At 45.1% G+C, this 19,658-nt stretch overlaps 2 protein-coding genes across 2 annotated transcripts; both read right to left on the bottom strand.

Annotated features, from left to right (window-relative positions):
* Nucleotides 1-6,593: 6,593 nt before the first annotated feature.
* On the bottom strand, nucleotides 6,594-12,474 carry LOC144177850 (uncharacterized). The gene is made up of 8 exons (XM_077705433.1): nucleotides 12,238-12,474; nucleotides 11,553-11,683; nucleotides 9,658-9,822; nucleotides 9,396-9,582; nucleotides 9,004-9,252; nucleotides 8,766-8,937; nucleotides 8,395-8,543; nucleotides 6,594-7,909 (listed from the first exon to the last, which is right to left on the bottom strand). The coding sequence occupies exons 1-8, from the start codon at nucleotides 12,404-12,406 to the stop codon at nucleotides 7,734-7,736; spliced, it is 1,398 nt and encodes a 465-aa protein (XP_077561559.1). The 5' UTR covers nucleotides 12,407-12,474; the 3' UTR covers nucleotides 6,594-7,733.
* An 80-nt stretch (nucleotides 12,475-12,554) lies between these two features.
* On the bottom strand, nucleotides 12,555-15,695 carry LOC144138963 (uncharacterized). The gene is made up of 4 exons (XM_077671495.1): nucleotides 15,299-15,695; nucleotides 15,014-15,218; nucleotides 12,823-12,960; nucleotides 12,555-12,760 (listed from the first exon to the last, which is right to left on the bottom strand). The coding sequence occupies exons 1-4, from the start codon at nucleotides 15,632-15,634 to the stop codon at nucleotides 12,555-12,557; spliced, it is 885 nt and encodes a 294-aa protein (XP_077527621.1). The 5' UTR covers nucleotides 15,635-15,695.
* Between the last annotated feature and the right edge of the window lie 3,963 nt (nucleotides 15,696-19,658).

The raw sequence follows: 19,658 nt of genomic DNA, 5'->3' as shown, positions 1-19,658 counted from the left end.
ATGGCAGCTATATGTGCTACCCAACGGAACAATATCATACGTGATACGACTGATGCTATGTAGTGCACGGTAGGCACATGATCAAATGGAAACAAATTGAAATGGCAAATGATCCAAAACAAATTACTGAAAATGACTATTAAAGCAACAGATGCTCAGACTGGATAAAACAAGCAAAGAATATTCTATAAACGGACGTTCCTAAAAGACGCGTTCAATAAAGTGTCGGGGCACTTGATCTGAACGGCCGATAGGTAATAAAACCTGGTCCATCTAACTACTTGGGAAACAGTTTTAAAAGGTGATATTTCTGCCACTCCCTTAAAATAGAACAATAGCGGAAATTTACATAATATGTTTTCGGTTTGAAATGACATTCAATCACAGTTTTATTGTTGGGATGCCTGTGAAACGAGTAATGTTAGTGTTACTGCCACGGTGATCGGACCGGTTGTAATATTGATAAGTTGAGCCCACTAATTTGGGTTACAGAAATCGGAAAAGGTTTTGGGTTGCATTATTACTGGCGGACAAAAAAAAATGCGTGGCATCACTGTCTGAAAACGCTCATATCCCACATACAAAAACGCATTTCTTGCGCCCATACACCAAGAGATAAGAAAAAAAGGGCCGACTGAAAAAAAAAAAGTTTCCGCAGTTTCAAATCAGGAACTTAAATAAAATGATTACGTTTTAGATAAATGGTCGCATCATCATGCTTAATAGTTCCTGGTTGGCTGTATAACTTTACAGAAGAGCATAAATGCCAGTTTTAGCAGAAGCAATTAGCAGAAGCAACGCATTGACTTGTTATAATAGCGCAAATAGAGATAATTGGTTGAACGAGATTACAAAAAAATAAATAGAAACAAAATATATAAAAGTGAACATACGAGATCAAAAATAGGCACCTTATGTATCCCCCCCCCCCCCAAAGTGAACACGCAAAAAAAAGCCCAGAAAAGAACTATTGGTACATGAAAAGAAAAATCACAAAAACGGACCAAGCACTTAACTCCCAGCGTTTTGCGAAATGTGTTATTGGCTCAGTTAACACACTCAATCGTTATATTTAACGCAAATGGAAACAATGAGTCGAACAAAATAAGACGGAAAAATAAAAATATACATACAAGTAAACTAGCAAAATCCATCATATGTTTACCCCCGAAAGACAACAATAAAAAACTCGTCAAACAACGACGGAAACACGAATAAAAATTGTGAAAACTTACCGTAGAGTGCCGTGTATCTGCACAAAATTGCGGAATCGGTAGACACAACACATTTAATTGTTATAATAGCGTAGATAGCGATAATTATTCGCAGGCAAAGTAAAAAAACATGCATGCAAAAACCTTAAAAACCAAAATATACACGAACAGAACTAATGAAATCAAAATGTTTTACCTTATATGCCACCATCACGAAGCGACGACAAAATTAAAACAAGCCTTTTTTAGCTTATAAGCCGCCCTCACGAACCGACGACAAGAATAACTAGAATAAACTAGATTGACGTCCCCCACCGTAACGAATGCGCGGGAATGGCAAGGGCACCCGCCGCGGTGGCTCAATGGCTAAGGCGTTGCGCTGCTGAGCGCGAGGTCGCGGGTTCGATTCCCGGCCGCGGCGGCCGCTTTTCTGATGGAGGCGAAAAGCAAAAATGCCCGTGTGTACGAGATTTCGGCGCACGTTAAAGATCCCCAGGTGGTCAAAATTAATCCGGAGCCCTCCACTACGGCGCGCCTCATCGCCTGCATTGCGTCGATGCTTTAAACCCTACAATCAATCAACCAACAAGAATAAAACGAAACACGGATAAAAAATTATGAAAAGCACCATCCCCGCACTGCGCCTTGGGTCGGCGAAAATCATGATACACAATTGGCGAAGTTGAGGCCCTTGATCGCAATGTTAGTGCAAGCGTACATTTCTCCGCTTTCTTCAGGAATCCGGAATTTGTATGTATATCTAACTAACGTTTGGGTTTGGGCTTCTTTTACTGTCTTCATTTAAGCGCTGTTTCATTGTTTTATACTTTGTATGTATTTTTAGTTTTGTTATGCTCATTAGCAAACTTCTGCAAAAAAAAGTATGAATTATTGGCGGAAAGAAACAAATGAAAACTTCAAAGCAATAAGATAGCTGAACTTAATTTGCTACTCCAATCACGCTACGAAAAAGCTCATCATGAATACAAGTGGCGTAAGAATCGTGTGCATTACTATACAATTCTCTGAATGTTTGCATATCTGTCAACATTTCAATAATAATCTATGCTGAGTGAAACATGAACAGGCTGCACTTTATTTATGGCGCTGCACATGAACTGTGCCAGCGGTGTCAAAATTGTGCTGAGTACCGTGAGCTGTCATCGGTCGAATACACCGTCCTCCTGCCGTCGTTCTTGGGATGCATATTATACTTAGTTGTCCTGACTTTCACACTTTATCTCCTTCAGCGCTCCACGGGAGACGATTCCGAGTGCACACGTAGTCGCTCTGCAATAAGGATGTGTTTATTTATTTATTTATTTATTTATTTATTTATTCATTTATTTATTTATTTATTTATTTATTTATTTATTTATTTATTTATTTATTTATTTATTTATTTATTTATTTATATCACTACAATCCCCCAAAAGGGAATTATTGTAGGAGATACATAGAAGAATGTGTACAGTCCGAAAATGGACTCATCAATGTCACGCTAAGGCGACAAATATACAAGCATAAAATATAGACATTTATTAGAAGATCACAGCCAAGAGTGTTGCTCTACAGCAAAGGAACATCGAAGACAAAGGAAAAAAATTAAAAAAGGAAAGAAGTTTGGAAAAGGCGAAGGAAGAGAAAAAAACGGGCATCGTATGAAACCAATCAGACGGGTAATAAAAATATTGTAATAAGTAGCACTGCGCAGTAGTAATAAAATATACAAAAAAACAAATAAAAACAGGAACAAATTCACGGCAATTGAAGTATTGCTGCGTTGTGCGTGTTACAACGTTATTTGCTACAATATCCCGTCACTAAAAGTTCTGCCCTGGCGAGTTTTTAAGATTTATTTTTGAAGAAGAAAGATAGAGAGAAGAAAGAAGAAATTCAAGGAGAAAAGGCAGTAAATAACAAACAATCCGCACACAGGAACAGAATGCAGTTTTACGCGCCCTGACTGCGCTTTCTTTTACCTCTCCCCTTCCTCCGTTTTCGGTTTTGCTCGGCAAGACAGAGGGGCTGCTCCGCTCCCTAAAACTAGACTCACAAACTAAAACTAAAACTCAAAAAAAAAGACCGTCGCCCTAGTCCTCCTTCCCCTTGACCGGAAGCCTTCCGCATTCAAACAAGTTCACAAAGGTCGCGCCCCCCCGACAGGCCCCCGCAGGGAGAGGGGCCAACAGTTTCAAGGGTGGTCCTGGCACGGGTAAAGTCGTACGTAGGGGAAAAGAAAGGGGGAAGTTCCCCGCATGGCAAGTGACACGCGGGGGAATCGGCACAGTGATTTCGGAACGGGAGGATGGCCCGCGGGGGGCGCGTGCTACACCCCTTTTTTGGTATGTGCTCGTCCATTGCTTTTTGGACAATTTTTGTGAGCAGCTGCACCGCTGCGTCTGCATTATGCGATGTGTAGACTGGCTCCCAATTCGTCTCCTGGAGCGTTATGTAGAGGGCATTGTAATCGCCACGGGGAAAATCAAAGAATGGGGTCTCCATGCGCCGCTCATAGGCAACCGGTAGTAAAGCCGTGACAGTGAATGGTTCATGCCACGGGTCGACCGGAACAAGGGCTTCTCGAGCGTGTTTAAAGGCCAACTGCAACGAAATTTTCGGTCCCGTAAATGCACTGTTTTCCGGTAGCATTACTTAAAAAAACGCGATGTGCAAAATCTGGCGGCCCAAATATGCACCGCTGCAGTGCAAACGAAGATTAAAAACTGCTGTTTTCAAAACCGAAACTGAAGAGGAGGGCGGCCATTACGGCCGGGCGGAAGTGACGCGGCAGTCAGGATTCGAGTGGGCGCGGCCGGCGGATTCGCCCACGGCTGCCTGCGAGAAGACGGCGCGCGTTCGATGTGTTTTGGGTCGTCCGTTTCTTAAAAAGCTCGAAACATGCGCGAAAAGGGGTGGGAAGTCTGTGCTACCGTTATTACTTCACCGCGAGCGGATGAAACGCGTCTATATATCGTCCGGTAAATGGTAAACACAGGCATCGTGAGACGTCGTGGTGAAGCTGATCGAGCACTAGGGACAGGTACGCAAACAGCAGTGTTGAGAGATAGAAAGCAGATCAAATGGGTGCTACGAATATGCGCGCTCGCACGGGTAATATTGGCTGGGCTGATTGAACCACCCCGCATTAATGAGAGAAGAAAATCAAAACTACCAAGAAAATCAAAACTAACACCGGCCGGCTAACGCGTACGACGATCGGTTTGAGCGCGTATTGCCCAAGGATCCTTGATATTACCTACGTTGAAATGTATAATTCTGTACCATTTTTGCTTACACGGGAAGTTTTATTTCTGCTAGCAAGGTAGCCGCGCTAGCGTAATAAGGGTGTCCTTTTATATGCAAATCATGCAGACTCAAAAGCTGGCATGGCATACAGCATAGGTGCTTGCAACCGAGAGAATAAACACAGGATACTCTAGCAAAGTAACATGGGTGACTCATTTATTTGCCAATTTCGTTGGCTATCCCTTTAGCGTAGCGACGCAATTCTTGCTGGCGTCCCGCGAAGGAAGTTATGGCCACAGCTGCCAAGAAAGCGACCTGGACGAGGCTTTCTTCACCCTTCCTTCGGCGGCTAGGCGTGCGGGGCTGCAAAAAAAAAAAATCCCAGACAGAGAGAGAAACCAAAGGGTTTGGGGAGGGGGATGATAACAGTATAAACACCAGCACGGTACTACGTGTAAAACATCATGATTTTTTTTTCTCTTGATACTTGCCTAAACCCACTTGAAGCCCGTGTAGCTAGTCGACGGAAACGTTTTCCTGATTATCGTCACTACACAGCTGGGCAGGACGACGCGGTTTCCTGACCCAAGCTCGCCATGAGCCCACCACACAAACTGCCTGTAGGCGGTGTACCTGTACCGACTAGGAGAAAAATCACACATGCACATGAAACGACGGTTGGATACCCATGATTGAGTGGTACAATTTGTTGAAGTTTAATGCTTACGCATTTGGTTCGACGATATCACGGAATCGTGGATGGTAATGTGCCAGCTTCCTGTACTCCACCTCCAAAATGAATCGAGTGAGGCAGTACGTGCGGAATTCTTCGTTTTCCGTCACGCAAACGTGGCCGAGTTGAGGGGAAATCTTGACCTTGACGGCACTCTGCTCCCAGCAGCACACGCATTCTGTGAGCGTTGGCATGACAGCGCAGTGCGCGCAGCTGCACCTGTATACGTGTCACAGGACACAGAGGAGTAAGCATTTTGTGACTGGGCGTTTCAATAAATGTTAACAGCAATACATACCACGCGGTGTTCAGCAGCCTTTCTACGCCAGGACTTGGAGGTGGCGTCGGCGGCGCTGATTCGCACTGCCCTGAGTTTTCCGCCTTGGGCTCGAACTTATACGGCTCTATGCCATAAATGACAACATCGTCGTTCTCTTCTTCCGAACTTATTTCGCTGATACTCACGTCGCTCCCGTCCGACATAGCGCACGCCGAGTTGTCAGTCACGACAGTAAGCACGTGTTGCCACAAGCGGTGTGTTTACTTTCCGGCTGTTTCGGTTTCGGTGCCAACCAAACCGGTTCATCTTTATTTCTATTTTTGGGAACGATAGCATGGGTATACCAAGAAAGGCTATTTTACCGTTTATTTCAAGGAATTTTTTTAGTCACTATAATTAGCGCCGAGACAGTATTTACTCATACGTGAATGTGCCACCCAACCCCCCCCCCCCCCCCTTTCACTCCCTGCCCCCTAACTGCCTCCGCCACCGCTCTGTTTTCCTCCTACCTCTACACTTGTTCTGCATTTCAGCAGAATTTGTATATCCACTTTGCATTACAGCCTCGAATGCAAAAACCCATAAATTACGATGGCAAAAAAGGTTGCGTTAAAAAAAAATTACAACTGCAAATGCACCTCCTTTGGGATGTAATTTGTAGCCACTATGCCTCGAAAACAAAATACGAGAACTGACCGGAGTTTCTGAACAGACTGGATGTTAGAACCAACCCACAGTAGGGCCAGTCATTATACATTTCTACAAAGCAGGAGTGTGGAGCTTGGAATTTTTTTTAATGCATAAAATACAAACCATGAAGCCCTACTTTGTATGCTTTAGTTTCCAACCTTACTGGCTTAGCACAAAGCAAGCAGCATTACAGCACTCGTACAATTTCACTGCAATCACATTTTCAAAAAATGGAATTGCAGCATGTTATACATGATGTGTCTTATTGGCTGCACATTTGAAGCAAGACTGAAATTTCCGTCAATTCTGTTGTGCTGGTTGTACAGCAACAGTCACAAGCTGAAATTGAACCATGCCGCCTAGGATGGCATTTTTTTAAGGGGGTTTGTGGTGATGACTACAAGAAAATTTTCTTAAGAAAGGGAGCTACACAAAACAAGTCGGTGCAACAAGATTTTTATTTTAGTTGAGTGTCCTTGTCTTTAGACTGCACTGCACTTTAAAGTTCGGGCAGGTATGTCCTAGAGGTAGCTTTGTTCGGGAACCTGGCACAATCTCACACGATGTGCCATTGGTCCACCGGACCCACTGCACAAACACTGCACACACCACTCTGATAGAGTTCTGGGTGAAGCACATCTAGAACTGCCGGGGCGTGGAGTGACCCGGTCTGCAGCTGACTTAGGATGACGGCCTCCTCCCGAATGAGTGCCGGGTGGGGAGGCGGCATTGTCCGTCGAGCTAGGCGATAAGCCTTAGTCACTTCGCCATAACTGGCCATTTGGTCCTTGGTTTCGAACCACCACACGGAATGGTCACTCTTGGGGGAGCAGAGGGTAACCGCTTGCGCCGCCGAATGGGCCGTCTTGTCGTTGTGCTTCCGTGAGGATGCACACTCTCCCGCGTGAGCCGGGAACCACTTGATACGGATGGTGCTGCCTCGGTCTTGGAGCTTGAGCTTGCTGATGATGGCGGCCGCTGGCGCGCACACTGGCCGCTTTGCAAAGTTGCGCAAAGCTACATCTGGGCTATGAGGCATGCCGTAGCGTAGGGTTACAAATTAATTTAGACCACCTGCGGATCTTTCATGTATGCTGAAATCTTCACACACAGGGTCATTTTCGTTTTGTGACTTGGTCAGAAAACCGGCTTGGGCTCAGAAAACTTGTTTGGGCTCAGCCACACAATGCCAGTTACTGACCATGTTTTCGTGCACATTTTTAGGAGCTCTTTTATGGTCAGCAATAGATTAATTGATTGTGGTGTTTAACGCGCCGACGCAATGCAGGCGATGAGGCGCACCGTAGCGGAGGGCTCCGGATTAATTTTGACCACCTGGGGATCTTTAATGTGCGCCGAAATCTCGTACACACGGGCGTTTTTGCTTTTCACCTCCATCAGAAAAGTGGCCGCCGCGGCCAGGAATTGAACCCGCGACCTCGTGGTCAGCAGCGCAACGCCTTAGCCACTGAGCCACCGCGGCGGGTATATGGTCAGCAATAACGCATCACCGCTCTCAGCCCTGCTTTTTCAGATTCCATCTTAGCGTAGATCACAGCTCACCCAGCTATTTGTTGAACCTAGTGCGCTGCATGGCACACAACACATCCAAGGACGGCCTGTCACGGCCAGCTGTAGTGGGTGGGGGAGGAGCAGGACCCTTGGTGGCTTCGAAAGCTTCTTTGTACGTCTTGTACTCAGTGCACATGTGAAGGGTGCACTCGAGCAGTGAACGTATGTAGCCTGCAAGACACGGAAACAAATGACATTTGCATAGCCCCCATTTCTTTCTTTGTATGTTTTTTTGAACTGTTTGTTGTGTTAGCCACACTCCTTTTAGTGAAGTGATGAGATGAAAATTATAGTTGTCTACCATTAACTACCGACTGAAATGCAACGACAGCAGAATAATTTTTTTCTGCAGAAGACAAACTTCCATCACTAGGCCTGCCATTAGCTTTATCAGCACATTCCTAACGTCCCCTTTAGGCTTCCAAATTCAACCAACATTACATACAAGTAAAGCTCCTTTTTTGAATAGGTTGTTATTTCCTTCACAAGCGACGTCATAATCATAACTAAGAAAAAAAGTTTATACAGAATATTATGATTCGGAAGCTCCTATGTAAAATAATCACATAAATTTATCTTGAAATGCGCTGCAGACATGACTGCTCATGGCTAGCTTAGTGATGCGACCAGGAGCTGAGAAGCAACCCTGTCCTTACCGTAGGTTGGTGGTTCCTTTATGGCTGTAAGGCTGGCTTCCCCCGACTGGCTCTTCCGGAAACGAATTGCAAACCTTTGCTTCCCCGTGGCTGTCGTTGCTTGCGTGCGGCCATTGTTTTCGTTATAATGCATGCTAGCTATTGCAACTCTGAAAAAAAAAAAGCGGGGAGGGAAGGGGAGCTTTATTAGCACAAAAAATTATTACACCTATTACCCCTTAAACCCAACAATAGATGTTCATTTGTGGCAGAGTGTGCTGTTACACTTACCATTACACGCAGTCACGCTAAACACACATTACTGTGCACAGTAGAAATATAGAAACTTGAAAGCATGCCATGCACCATGCACATATTTCATCAGAACTAACCTGGCCTGCATACCACCATGGCTGTAGTGGTAGGTTTTCGGGGCAAACTGGTTAATTAGGCTATGAAAAGCCTCACAGCTGTACGTCTGCTTCTTTGTCGAAAGCTGTGGCACGTCCTTCACCAGCGATGGGGCGCAGACTACTTCGCGAAGTTTGCGATGTGCATCTGACCCTTCATATAAAAAGAAAATGCAGCCATGAATGTTTCAATTCAATCAAATGTGATTACCGTACATACCTTCGTTGAGCCAGAGCCTTTCATCGCCACTAAGGTCACCATGGGCACAGTGGGGGAAGATCCTTGACTCATGTTCATGGACGTTGATGACATGGTTTCCCAGTGAGGTCCACTTGGGGAGAATCTGCTCCGGGTGGCCATCACTCGACATTGCGCACCAGTACAAGTGGTTCACGGTGGCCTGTGACCACTTGGCCAGCTCCTCCAATCCACGGCACTTCGAGGCAGCAAGAAGTTTTTTTTTGATGCCTGAAACACAGTAGCAGTAAAGCATAATTTATTATGTTTTGATTCCAATCAGTGTGGGTACAAGATGTAGATGAGTGCTTATTTGATTGTGGGGTTTAACATGCCGACGCTACACAGGCAATAAGGCGCGCCGTAGTGCTTACCTTTTGCCACATGCCAGCAATCAAAAAGATGCAGCACGGCTGGATGCTCCCGTTTCAGGAAGGCTCTAATGGAAGTGTGCCGGTCAGTGACAATTTGTGCAATGGTCGAGTTGTTGCGCAGCAAGAACTCAAGGCCCCTCTTTAGCCCTTCCAGCTCCATGCGCACGCTGTTGCCAACTTCATTCACCTGGGTGGTATACATGCCTTTGTATATAGAACTGGCCCCAGAAGAGCATCATTATACCTAGTACATTAGACATACCTGAACAAGTTCTGTGTGCAAAATGACGTCTCTGGTGGTGTCACTAAGCGTGTACGTCATGTACTTTGCCGAAAACCCGGGGGAGTCGCACCTACCATCTCCTGCAAGGCTGAGAGGCTGCCCGGCTGACTCCTGGAGAAGGCAACTTTGTTCAGCCTCCCACACCTGTTTAAAAAATACAAAGTGAGAGATGTTACAAGTACATGAAATTTCCACACCAAAGAACCATTGCAGGTTACAGGAGCAATGATGTCCCTGTCTTCTAAAAGAAAAAGATAGCATACATGAAACCTAAATGTTGTAAGTCTGAAAGAAAAACTTATGAAACTACAGTTCAGTTTTAGGAAGTAGTGCCCACACAACAAAAGTAGTAGCAATAAAAAAAAATTGGCTCCAATCTACGCTGTGAAGCTGGTTGGAAAGCAAAGCTTTAAACGACACCCACAACAATTGCCAAAGGGACGTCACTGAAATTCACACACGTGGCTCTACAAAGAGTGAAGTCGGAGATTCGGCCAGCCGTTACCTGGAGTTAGCGGGGGCAGCGTCCCGCATGCAGCAGCATCGGGCACGGCCGGGCTAGAGCGGCGGACACCGCCGCTGTAGCCCGGCTGTGCGTCGGCGGAAAGAAAACGGAGAGGAGTGTCTTTCGAAGGGTGAGACAGTGGAACCTAGCCAACCTCATGTGCTAGCTCGGGGCTACACCACCGCGCAACACAAGTGCAGACACAAAAACAATTCGGCATGTGAGCTTAGCGATTCCCATTTATACCAATTTTTAAACTAGTTAGTTTAGTAATGCTGTATTCGGGTGGTTGCTCTGATACTCCGACACGGAGTACACCGATGCGCCGCTTCCCCAATCCGAGCAAGAGTCACCGCTCCCCAACCGAACGCGTACCCGATCTTGGAGCAGCACGCGACCGTGGCGCCGCGCTGCGGATAACACGGCAACAGCAAAGAGCCAGGCCGGGCCAGGTGTTTCAACAAATGGTGGCCTCCAGATCGGACGCGTTAGCTCCAAGCCAAAGTTGCAAACGTATTCCAGCACTTTGAATACAGGAAGCGATGCAGCGAACAGTTCGGCGAACTTTGTCGCTTAAACATGCAAGTCGTCGCCGTCTGAGCTGCTGTCCTCCTCAGCGTCGATTTCGAGCTGCAGAAGCAGCGGAGACGGTTCCCCTACACTCAATAGGCGTCTCCGTTTTGACATGATGCAGAGATGCCTTCAGTAATAGCACGAGAAGCAAAAACGTCGAAATACTCCCACAACAAACCGCTGGCTAGGCCTCAGCGAAGGCCTCACCTTTTGTAATACCTCTTAAAACACAAACTAATTGGTATTTACCAATTTAGAAAACGCAGTCCCATTCATGGCAAGCAGTGCACAAAAAGTAGTGTTTCTCTAGCGACCAGATGCCTGTATGTGGTCTCTACATTCTGTTTTCCCGCCCTGCAAACCAATCCTTAACATATCTTTGCCACACGCTCACTTAATTCTGTCGGGTCGAAGTAACCCAGGAGGTGCTGTCTAACAAGTTAATCAAGCCGTGCGAAGAAAGCGGGCAATGGACTCAAAGCAGCACCAAAACAACTGCCACTAAAGGAGATTACAAAGCCCTCCCGCTAACGCGCCCACCGGTGCGAGCAGTCACCTTCTTGCGGAACACGCTGGGTAATAGCACCCTATCACCGCGTCATCTTCACTGTGCTCCATGAGTGAAAATCACTGTCCCCATCCCAAGCCGCATTGGGAGTTTCTTGTCCCGCATGCGACGAAAGAACCGTTGGCAGGTAGAGGTAGAAAGCTTTGCTTTAAAATTTAAAGACTAGAGAAAGGGGGCTGGCTTTTCTACAGTTGAAGGCCGCTGCTGTAACGATGGAAAGAAACTGACCTGGCGCACAGTTGGGAACAGCAAGGCCTTCTGGACCACAAAGTACAGCCGCAAGTGAGGCACAGCAATCCCAATGCAGGAGAGAAGCCGGAGTGCTTTTTTGGGATTTGAGCCGCTGAACAAGATGGCACCTAAAAAAGAAGTTTTTTAGGGTAATGATGCATTATGTGTTTTCAATAAATGCCACCATTTTGACGGTTGTGAAGTGAGAACAGCCCCAGCCTTTTCTGAAAACTATGCTCCATTTTATGAAACTACCATAAGTGGGTACTTAGATCTGCCTACAAAGACCACGAAAAAACACCGAGTAAGAGATGACACCATTTGATAGTTCAGGCAAGACTGACATGATTTGCATGAGCTCAGAGGTGCTTTTGACGAAAACAATCAACAATGGTTGCAGCCTTCCCTTGCATAGTAAATTGACCACGGCAGCTCTCATCTCAAGGTAGGAGAACAGCAATGACTATGCTTTTTTAGTGCGTAATACTGCGAGAAGCCACTTGGTGCCCACAATGCTTATGCAACTTCCTGCTACTGTGCAGTTCAGATCACTATAACAAATTTTGAAGCAACAACCATCACAAACACTAGTGTTTTGCTTCTATTGTTGAGAATTATTACAACTATTTATGGATGCAATCTTTTCCTCCACATGCTGCAAGTAGAATAGAAGTGAACAAACCAGCAAGGAGAACATTTCCTAAGGCCTTTCTGTTGATGGATGGCTGGCTCTCCCACCTTACGCCATGTCCAGCTGGGCATACCGCAGTTATGCGCAGGAGGCTTCCAACGGTTGCAGTTGTTACCTCCCATGGCAAGTGACAGGTAGTGCAATGCTGAAACAGCTGCATCAAACTGCTTTCAAATACAAGAAATTTTCTTTCTGAAATGACATCTTGGTCACCAGGTTCGGGGGAGCTGAAAAAAAAAAAAAGGGTTCCATGTGAGGTTCATTATGTTGGCATCACTGCAGGCAATAAAAGCAAAAGATGCTCAAATCTACACGTACGGATCATCTTCCGACAGGACAAAGCTTTCATCATTTTCATCCAGCTCCACACTTGTGATGCTTTCGTCCTCGCTGCCTTCGCTGCTTGTGTGGGAGTCCGAGTATTCAAATGATGGTGGGTATGGAATGCCCCAGTCTTGTGTGGTGTTCATAACAGGTGAAGAGCACCAGTCAGGGCCAGGCTCAGTTTGCACCGCTGAAAACAAAGGTTTGCTTAGTTTACGTCTCAAATTACGCTCGCAGATGCTGGGAACCTACCACTGTTCCTGTAGATGTTAGTTGTCAAAGTAAACTTGTTGGCTACATTTGCCTTTGGCAAGTCGACCTGTATGTACTTTGATGCTTTCTCCTGGAAACTGTGGCCACAAGTCGGACATGAGCTATTCCTGCTGTCATCTGCAAAGATTTAAAAAAACACATGGGTAGACTAAAAGCAATAACACAAGCATAAAAAGAAAGATTACAAAGAATGCAATAAATTGTGGTCCTCATAATTTTCCCTACCATGACTCCTGGAAGAGAACTTTGACTACACAGTGGCTTGACATCTCGTTTCTGCAAATTTATTCACTACAGGATGTATGCACTGGATTTTCTACTGTGCGGTGGCGCCGATGCCATATGTACGGTTGCACTCTGCCGTTTGGGCAGCACGTGTCCACACGCGAAACGTGGTTTGCGGTGTGGTGTTGACATTCGTGTGGACAGTGTTTTTTCTGCAAAATTTGTGCGTTTCCGAATGCCTCTTCGTAAGGAGTTCACTTAAAAATTCTAGACTGCGCTGTTCATGCCTCCTACAAACGCAGGCCCGAACCAGGCCGCAAAATTAAAGCAAACGAGCTTTTTTTCTTTTCCTGTTTCAAAGCAAAGGCTACAGCACTGCTTGAAGACGGTCTAACTTCGCACGATGAATGCAACCGTCCAACGGTTGGGCAGGCACAAACAGTGGCATGAATAACACGGTCTGTTTCACGCTATCTCGGTGTCATCCCCGTGTGTGGATTTCCTTATTTCTTGCACTGTTTTAAAGGGGCCATGCAGACAAAGCACAAGTTTGGTTAATTCAAAAGTTTGCCTCATTAGAATCATACTGACATCACTTTTAACGTAAACTTCACTCAAATAACAATTAGGAAAAAAGGGAATGGCCATGCGACCCACTCGCTCATTTCCTGCAACAGAAGCTTTGACGTCATATGTGCACAGCTGTGCGATTGGCTGAGGCCAGCAAAAGCAAATCAGGCGGGGCTTATAAGCTTGCCAAATGAGCTATTTGCACCAAAATGTAGGGCACATTCTTTGTATAGCAGCAAGAATTGTGGGGTGAACAATTCAAGTTGTGAGCGAACACGTGAACACAGTGCCGGCTGACCGCTAACAAAGCCGTCGGACGCACTGGACTCGTCTGAAACAACACTGACCAACTGACACAAGCAACACGGTCGCTCACGTGAGCATGTTTTTTGAGTCATAGCAGAAATTATAAGCAGAACAAGACCACCAAATGCGTTTTGACTACTTCAAAAACAGCGCAGAGACAAGTGACAAACAACAGCACTCTAGTTTGTCACTCCATACGTCTTGAAGGCAGGTCATTACCTTGTTTGAAGGCAGATGATAACTATGTAGTGTGACTGCTTTAGCACTAGGTTGTGCGAATTTACATTCAAAATTTGGTGTTTTACACGGAAAGGCTACACCTGCGCTATAAAGTGCACCTCAGTGGAAGGCTGCAGAATAATTTTAAAGCTAGAAACATGCATGGCAGCCTTTCACAATGCAATAAAATGCATTTTGCCTTTTCTGTATGAAATGATTGCAAAGAGATAAATAATGAAACTCACAATGTCTACCTCATGGCCATTCAGAAAGGAAAAAAACAAAAAAAAAAAACACGCTAAACACAAATGAAATGTTAACCTAAATTAAATAAACCTTGCAGCCATGCGCTTTTCTATTGTGAAAATTACTTGAAACTTTACTGAGTATTTAGATGATAAAAATGATGAGCAGTTCACCAGGAAAGTGATGAGGAAAAGGAAAATAAAATTTGCACGAGTCAGTTGGTCAAGGAAGCGGTGTCGTTTGTAATGTGAGGCACAGTTATGACAAGGTGGTAAGTACAAGGAGCAACAGGGTGTTTGAGGGAAAGGAAAACAAGACTGGCTCCCACACTATATTTCTTTAACTCACTCTCTCTCACGCGCGCGCGCGCACACACACACACACACACACAGCCTGCTTTCGCGTTTTGGTTCCTACAATGTCGTGAAGTTATTTTACATCACTACTGTTCACTGATTAACACGCAGCGAACTTGTAGCAATGACCGTCTTCGACTATCCGTTTCAGACTCGCCGCTATGATCGCGCGTCTGCGTGCAAGCTTTCACTACAGCATTACGAAATCGGCAAAGGCCAATCGTTTGAGCGAAGACACCGCCTCTCACCGTTTTCTTCAACGAACGGCACGTCCTCGGGATCTTGAGGCAAGCTCACTGGTTGCTCAGGCGGGTTCTCAGGCGAGTTTCCAGGCTGGTCAGGCGATACCATGCCGTTTGGCGCATCCCATGACGCACGCAATCCAGCGTCAGTGACGTTCGGCGCGCCCGACGGTGAAGGAATTCGAGCGTCCGCGATCAAAGAAGCAACAACCTGGAAATGACAGTGGGTACAAACGGCTAACTGTCATAAAGATCGCACACGTGTGTATTTCTTGCGTCGAGCGAACTTACCTCTTTGCGCCGGCGCTTTTCAAACGCTCCCCGGGGCTTCCTCGGCTTACAGACAACATGGGAGAAGATAGAAGGCACCACAGCCGGCTTCAGACGCCTTCTTAGTCGGGCACACTTCAGTTTCTCGTGCTCCGCAACACTCAAGTCATGAAGAAAATCTTCGTTCTTGAAATGCGCCGAACAAAGCATGCTGTTCTTAGTGGGGCTCCAATTTGCTCTCTTCGTCGCAGCAACCCAGAGCTTCTTGAGCTTCTCGCATTTCGGAAACGCGTGAAAACTAATTCCGGGTGTCGCGTAGGTGTTCTTGCACGCGAAAGCCACGCATGTGGTTGGCATTGCGCGAAGACTTGTCTCCGTGAGCAAGAGGTACCGTTCGCTGTAATGCTGCTTACTCGGGAGCGGCTACCATGACAGACTGAGGAGACGACGAACAGCAAATCTCCTTAGTCTGACGTCACACCGGAAGTTTGATGCAGACGAGCGACTAGTTCGGGCGACACTCCGCTAGGTGCAGTGGGGGCTGACTGGGCGTGTTTTTAAATGGTTTTATTAAAAATACTGCGCACGTATGGAGTTTAAAATTCGGTCAGAAGAGACTTTTTGGGTCCGTACTACACATTGAAACAGAATTTGGCGTAGGTAAATTTTCGTTGCAGTTGGCCTTTAAGGTCTAAGGAGGTCAAGTTGGAGAAGACGATGTCAAGGACATTTCCTGCTGGGTTAGGAGGAAGTGCAGCATATGCCAATCCAGCGAATGAGAAAAAGTTAAACAAGTGAGCGGCTTTGGTAGAATTGCCAACATTTCCCCCGGGATTCCACCACCGGCCGGGTACGTTGAAATCACCGAATAAAAGAATGTTGTACTTTCGAGGGTCTATACTTTCTGAGAGGTGCTGAAAAACGGACGCGAATGCGGGGAAGTCTAGAGTTGGATGCATATAATACACGCCAATGAGCAGGTTTTTTCCGCGGTTTGTCTTTGTTTCGACCCAAACGCATTCATTTCCCAATTCGAGGTCAGCTCGGCGAAACGCCACCATGGACTTTCGCAGGGCGATTAAAGCTCCTCCACCGTATTTTTGACCGGTGCGTTCGTAGTCTCTGTCATGGCGAAAGACAGCGTACTCGTCCGGGAAGTAATCTGTAGAAGCAATTTGGTCTGAGAGCCACGTCTCAGTAATGCAGTATACGTCATGATCGAAAAGAACGGCTGTAGCACGCGCCCCCCGCGGGCCATCCTCCCGTTCCGAAATCACAGTGCCGATTCCCCCGCATGTCACTTGCCACGCGGGGAAATCCCCCCTTTCCTTTCCCCTGCATGCGACTTCACCCGTGCCAGAACCACCCTTGAAACTGTAGGCCCCTCTCCCCGCGCGGGCCCCTCGGGTGGGCGCGGCTTTTGTGAACTTGTTTGGATGCGGAGGGCTTACGGTCAAGGGGAAGGAGGGCTACCACGACGTATTTTTTTTTTTTAGTTTGTGAGTTTTAGTTTTTGTTTGAGAGTATAGTTCTAGTGAGCGGAGCAGCCCCTCTTTTTTGCCGAGCAAAACCGCACGCGGGGGAAGGGGAGAGGTAAAAGAACGCGGAGTCAGAGCGCATAAACTGCATTCTGTTCCTGTGTGCGGATTAATTGGTATTTACTGCCTTTCTCCTTGAATTTGGTCTTTCTTCTCTCTATCTTTGTTCTTTAAAAAATAAGTCTGAAAATCTCGCCAAGGCAGAACTTCTAGTGACCGGACATTGTAGCAGATAACGTTGTAACACGTAGAACGCAGCATTACTTCAATTGCGGTGAATTTGTTCCCGTCTTTTATTTGTTATTTGTATATTTTATTACTACTGCCCAGTTCTGCTTATTGCAATATTGTTATTACCCGTTTGATTGGTTTTATACGATGCCCGTTTTTTCTCTTCCTTCGCCTTTTCCAAACTTCTTTCCTTTTTTTTCATTTCTTTCCTTTCTCTTCGGCGGTCCTTTGGTGTAGAGCAACACTCTTGGCTGCGATCTTTTAATAAATGTCTCTGTATATTTTTATGCTTGTATATTTGTTGCCTTAGCGTGAGATTGGTGAGTACATTTTTGGACTGTGCACATTCCTTTATGCATCTACTACAACAATGCTTTTTGGGCGATGGTGCTTTTCATAATTTTTTATTCTTGTTTTCGTTATCCTGTAAGAATTGTTTAATTCTTGTCGTCGGTTCGTGAGGGCGGCTTATAAGATAAAAAAGACTTCTTTTAATTTTGTCGTCGCTTCCTGATGGCGGCATATAAGGTAAAAGTTTTTTTATTTCATTGGAACCCTTCGTACATATTTCAGGATTTTTACGTTTTTGTATGCATCCCTTTTCACATTCCCTGCGATTAATTATCGCTATCTACGCTATTATAACAATTAAATGTGTTACGTCCGCCGATTCCGCATTTTCGGGCAAATGCACGGCATTCTACGGTAAGTTTTCACGATTTTGCACGGCACTCTACGGTAAGTTTTCACGATTTTCTATTCCTGTTTCCGTCGTTGTTTTGAGGGGATTTTCTTTGTTCTAAGTCTTTGTTTAGGGGGTAAAAATGTGGTATATTTCGCAAGTATACTGTTATATATATATTTTTTATTTTCCCGTATTATTTTGTTCGACCCATTATTTCCGTTTAAGTTAAATATAACGATTAAGTGTGTTAACTCAGCCAATCACACATTTCGCACAACCGCAGGATGTTAAGTGCTTGGTCCGTTTTTGTATTTTTCTTTTCGTGTACCGGTAGTTCTTTTATAGGATTCTTTTTATTTTGTCTTTATCTGGGGGGGGGGGATATATAAGGTGCCTAATTTTGATCTCGTAAGTTCACTTTTATATATTTTGCTGCCTTTTGTTTTTTGTAATCTCTTTCCACCAGCTATCTCTATTTTCGCTATTATAATAAGTCAATGCGTTTCTTCGTTTATTGCTTCAGCTAAAACCGACATTTCCGCTATTCTGTAATGTTATACAGCCAACCAGGAACTATTAAGTATGCTGATGCGACTATTTCTCCAAAATTTAATCGTTTTGTTTAAGTCCCTGATTTGACACTGCGGAAACTTTTCTTTTTTTTTTTTTCAGTCGGCCCTTTGTTTTCGTTTCTCTTGGTGGTATGGGCGCAAGAAACGCTTTTTTCTGTGTGGGATACGAACGTTTTCGGACAGTGATGCCACGCGTTTTTTTTTTTTTTTTGGTCCACCAGTAATAATGCAACCTAAACCTTTTCCGATTTCCATAACCCCAATTAGTGGGCTTAACTAATCAATATTACAGCTGGTCAGGTCACCGTGTTAGTAGCGCTAAGATTACTCGTTTCACAGGCATTCCAAAAATACAACTCTGATTGGATGTCATTTCAACCAGAAAACATATTAGGTAAATTCCCGCTATTGTTCCCCCTCTCCGTTCCCCTGCGTGCAACTCTACCCGTGCCACAAGCACCGTGGAAACTGCTCGCCCCTCTCCCTGCAGGGGGCGGGGGGGGGGGAGAGGGGAGGGGGGGGGGGAAAGAGGCTTTTGCGTGGGCATGGCCTTGCGGGCGGGCGGAGGGCTTCCTGTCAAGAGGTAAGAGGGCTACCGCGACGTCTCTTTTTTTTTTTTTTTAGTTTGCGAGTTTTAGTTTCGGAGTTTAGATTTAGTGAGTGGAGTTGGCCCCCTGTTTTCCCGAGAAAAACAGAAAACGAAATAAAGAAAGAGCCAAAAGAAAGCAGGCTTAGGGCGCGTAAAACTGCATTCTGTTTCTGTGTGCAGAATAATTTTCATTCACTGCCTTTTCTCTTTGAAGTTGTGCCTTTCTTCTCGCTATCTCTCTTCTTTAAAAAAATAATCCAAAAAAATCGCCAGTTCATTACTTTAAGTGACGGGATATATTATAGCAAACAACGTTGTAATACATAGAACGCAGCATATATAACTTCAGTTGTCATGATTTTTTTCCGGTTTTTATTTGCGTATGTATATTTTGTTACTGCTTCACAATGCTGCTTATTGCAAAGTTTTTATCACCCCTTTGATTAGTGTCATATGATGTCCGTCTTTTTCTTGTTTCGCGTTTTTCCTTCTTTATTTTTTTTTAAATTTTCCCCTTTGTCTTTGCTCTTCTTTCATGTTGAGCAACTCTCTTAGTTGAAATCTTTTAATAAATGTCCCTGTATATTTTTATGCGTATAATTTTTGCCTTAGTGTGAGATTGATCAGTCCATTTTCGTACTGCACACATTTTTCTATGTATCTCCTACAAAAATTCCCTTTGGGCGAATGTAGTAATCGAAATAAATAAATAAATAAATAAATAAATAAATAAATAAATAAATAAATAAATAAACGAATAAATACG

Source organism: Haemaphysalis longicornis, unplaced genomic scaffold (genome assembly GCF_048455015.1).
Source record: "Haemaphysalis longicornis isolate Haplotype H1 unplaced genomic scaffold, Haemaphysalis longicornis Haplotype H1 scaffold_1, whole genome shotgun sequence".
Classification (NCBI taxonomy): domain Eukaryota; kingdom Metazoa; phylum Arthropoda; class Arachnida; order Ixodida; family Ixodidae; genus Haemaphysalis; species Haemaphysalis longicornis.
The sequence above is the reverse complement of the archived record's forward strand: the minus strand, read 5'-3'. Positions and strand labels throughout refer to the sequence as shown.

Bases quoted from the DNA above. Each gene is read 5' to 3' on its own strand.
- LOC144177850 (XM_077705433.1), bottom strand. From the start codon at position 12,406: ATGCAGCTGTTTCAGCATTGCACTACCTGTCACTTGCCATGGGAGGTA. The intron at 9,253-9,395 runs GTAAGCACTACG...ACTGTGTTTCAG, and splicing joins TTGCTGGCATGTGGCAAAAG to GCATCAAAAAAAAACTTCTT. The intron at 8,938-9,003 runs GTATGTACGGTA...TTTTATATGAAG, and splicing joins AAGGCTCTGGCTCAACGAAG to GGTCAGATGCACATCGCAAA.
- LOC144138963 (XM_077671495.1), bottom strand. From the start codon at position 15,634: ATGCCAACCACATGCGTGGCTTTCGCGTGCAAGAACACCTACGCGACA. The intron at 12,961-15,013 runs GTGAGAGGCGGT...AAATCTTTGCAG, and splicing joins GCCGTTCGTTGAAGAAAACG to ATGACAGCAGGAATAGCTCA. The intron at 12,761-12,822 runs GTAGGTTCCCAG...CTTTGTTTTCAG, and splicing joins TAACATCTACAGGAACAGTG to CGGTGCAAACTGAGCCTGGC.